Source organism: Porites lutea, chromosome 3 (genome assembly GCF_958299795.1).
Source record: "Porites lutea chromosome 3, jaPorLute2.1, whole genome shotgun sequence".
Lineage (NCBI taxonomy): Eukaryota > Metazoa > Cnidaria > Anthozoa > Scleractinia > Poritidae > Porites > Porites lutea.
Window position 1 is genome coordinate 22,330,251 of NC_133203.1, and position 3,697 is coordinate 22,333,947.

The 3,697-nt window shown below is 38.4% G+C and overlaps 1 protein-coding gene and 1 pseudogene across 1 annotated transcript in view; one reads left to right on the forward strand and one right to left on the reverse strand.

Moving 5' to 3' along the window:
- The first annotated feature begins 247 nt into the window (after nucleotides 1-247).
- Nucleotides 248-1,566, forward strand: LOC140931951 (uncharacterized; annotated as a pseudogene).
- Nucleotides 1,567-2,396: 830 nt separating this feature from the next.
- The window catches only part of LOC140930710 (ubiquitin-protein ligase E3A-like), an 8,176-nt gene continuing 6,875 nt past the window's right edge, over nucleotides 2,397-3,697 (reverse strand). The window contains exon 3 of the mRNA XM_073380419.1: nucleotides 2,397-3,061. Coding sequence (XP_073236520.1) covers nucleotides 2,811-3,061 — 251 coding nt within the window. The 3' untranslated portion in view covers nucleotides 2,397-2,810. The remainder of the gene's footprint in view (nucleotides 3,062-3,697) is intronic.

Here is a 3,697-nt window from a genome sequence, read left to right on the forward strand (position 1 = left end):
TAGCTCTTGTGGTGATATGTATCTTGTCAACTAGTTCTTACAGTTCTCCCACAACGGATCTTCTGGAGACGGTTTCTCGTCTGTTAAGGGATTGCTCCAGGTTTTATCCACATGCCGATTGAAACATGGCTGAAAACTTGGTAGTCCGTCTTCAGGTAGCTGTCGATTCAGTTCGTCGTTTGGTAGAGTTGTTGGACCCAGACGATCAAGGAAATGATGTCAGAATACCAGAGCTTGAATCACTGTTGAGGCAACTTCAATATTAAACAGACGGGAGATGCTGGCAATAAGAGCAAGTTCTTGCACGACAGTTCGCCCCATAAGGACTTTGCCAGGTTTGTCAGGTCCTATAAATCAAAGAGCGGGTCGTCCGGCCTACGAAATTTCTACACATCAGTTGGAGTTTCTAAGAAACAGAATGAGATTTAATTGGTCCCAGATATCAAGAATTTTATTAGTTTCTAGAACTACTCTTTGGCGAAGAATTAGAAACCTGGAGTCATTTTCCAGTCGACATCATTATACAGCCATCACGGATTCAGATTTAGATGAATTAATTCGAGGTTTAAGACAAGGATTTCCAAATTCTGGTATCAGTATGATGCTGGGACATTTGCGAAGTAGAAATATTTTTGTGCAGCGTCAGCGTGTTAAGGAAAGTTTGGTTCGAACTGACCCTGCAGGGGGTGCAATGAGGTGGTTTAACACTATCACAAGGCGTGTTTACAGTGTCCGAGGACCTAATTCTCTCTGGCACATTGATGGACTGCATTGTCTCATCCGTTGGAGGTTCGTCATCCATGGAGGTATCGATGGGTTTCCAGACTTATAGTGTATTTAAGTTGTGCTACAAATAACTATGCCTCGACTGTGCTTGCCCTCTTCTTAGCAGCTTTGCAGAGATATGGATGGCCCTCTAGAGTACGTTCAGACAAAGGGGGTGAAAATCTAGACGTAGCAAGAGCTATGCTAAGGCACAGAGGGTTGAACAGGGGAAGCATGATTGCTGGACTCTCTGTACACAATCAAAGGATTGAGCGGCTGTGGAGAGATGTCTTTATAGAAGTTGGTCACTACTTCTACACTCTGTTTTACCAAATGGAATCAACAAGTGTCATAGATCTGTTCTGTTTACATTACATATTTCTTCCAAGAATAAACCACCAGTTAAATCTCCTAGTTGAAGCATGGAATAATCATCCTGTACGCACAGAAGGTCATTGGACTCCTTGCCAAATCTGGGTAAATGGTGTTATTTCACAAGATAATTCTGGGAATACTGCAGTCAGGGACATATTTCATGACAACAGCCAGCCAGATGAGTTATATGGTGAAGATCCAACAGGACCTGCACCAAATGAGTTTGACCTGGGTAGTGTTGATGTACCAGATACAAACATTCCATTAACTGACACAGAACTTGGAGCTATTTCTCATATTCAACCTCTGTCAGTGAGTGATAACTATGGGGTGGATCTCTACTTGGAAACTCGGCAACTTATTTTGGCACTTAAGCACACCAGAATTAAGGTACATTATGTCATGTTAAAATCAAAACCAAAATAACAAATGGAAACATGTATGCTGTACATGTAGTGAATAGGCCTCTCAAAAAGAATTATAAACAATTATTGGATGAGGTTTTTGTAATGACCAGAATAAGCAAAGGCAAGGAAAATGTAATTGGCTTCAGCTGATAACACCTAAGACCTCGATTATTTCAGATATCACAAAAAACCGAATGTAATAATTATTGTTTCAGAGAAAACAATTCACTGTCTCACAGAACACAGTTTATTTATGAATCATCTGTGGGTTGCACTGATTCGGACCAGAATTAATTTTAGTGTCTTAGCCAATGAGAAGACAAATATTCCATATTGACAATATATAGTAAGAGAAATTCGTGAGCTGGTGCATTTTATATGGATATGTGCAGTGGAAAGCATCACTGATCTTCCCTTGTTTACATTCATTAACAGGTACTACATTAATTGTGGTTGATTAGGTTGATTTTTTAGATCAAAATTATATGTATCACTTGTTAAAGTTACAGTTTACATACATGTACTGTTCTTTACTGTTTTACAGTTTTATTCTGCCAATGGTAGCCAAGAATCAGTTGTCTACTAATCAAAAGTTGATACTTTTTGGTTTTGTTGGGTTTAAAAAAGCAAGATACAAGTGCATAATTAATACATGTACTGAGATGTACAGTATATGCAATGAATCAACAACTATTACATGTACCTATAAGGCACACCTTTTTGTTTGGGAAGGGAACCTTGGCTGTTGAGGTAAGTTTATGCTGGGTTGCTCGAAATACCGGTAACTCAAGGCCAAGTTTCCTTTTTAGCCGAGGTTCCCCCTAAAGTTTTAAAATAGACGAGTAAACAGAAAACCTATAACACAACTTTATTATTTCTTGTTGCATTGTATTCATTTGAGTTTGTGGAATTCCATGTACAAGATACAGCATGTGGGTGCTGTTTGAAATGTATAACAAAATACAACTTTAAAACTATACCAAAACATGGATTTACTAAACATTTGAAATGTCCAAAGCCTTTAGGAAGAACATGCTAATATAAAAAAAACTGGTAACTCAACATATATGTGAAACCAGAGGCTTCTTTAAGCATTTATGGGCTCACAATAAATTGTGACAAACGAACTATAAAAAAATGTAAACCGAACTCTGCCTTATGGCAACTGTGACACTGCACTGACACTATCTTACCAAATGTAAAACACTACATGTTACATTTATGTTTTTCCTTGAAAAAGCCACAGCTGTAAGATCCTAGTGTTCAAACTTTTCCGAATCCTATTTTGCCAAATTGTACACTCTTGTTGATGTACTCCTTGGACGTGTTGTACTGCTCATGGACAACTGGTATTTGCAGGGTTCCATTGCATGTAGTGGATTCAGCCAGCACTTTAGTAGCATTGTTTGCCAGATACTTTACACGCATAATGGTTGTTTCATCAACTGGTAGTGCTGGATAGCCCGTCCAAAATTGAACCAAGCCATGCAATCCTACCTGTCCTTTGGCACCATCTATTCAGTGAAACAATGACAGAAACAGTAAACGGGAATGTTGAACTTCTATATACTTTTTAGAAATATTTGTAATGAGAAATAGACACAGTGACATTTTTCAGCACACATTAAAGGAAAATAGAGAAGATGCAAAGGCAAAGGCATATTCAGAAAAAGAAAACTAAATAAGCTCCCCATGCTTCATCACTGAGGTACAGGATCTGGAGATTTATGGTTTCTTAAAACAAGTTAGCTTAATGCTAGGATTTTAACCCTTTAAGCCCTTAGAATGCCATTTTGGCACATACTGTTAGGACTAAGTCAATATTTTTCCAGTTAACGTAAATACAATTGTACCTCCCCCCTCTTTTTTAATCGATTGAACATCCCTAGAACTTTTGAAACCTTTTTGGCCTGGTACATTTCTGGTATGCATTATAACTGAAATTAAAACACTATAATGGGAGCTGCAAAATAAGGCTATGTTTACCTCCGTGCTGTACATGGAAATAAACAACATCTAGGGGGGAGTAGAAATATTCGTAGTCACTTCATGGTACTAAAACCAGGATAAGCTCTGGCCTTATGGGCCTCTTAACTAGAACACAGACTTAACCTACCAACCTACCTACCTACCTACCTACCAGTACCTAC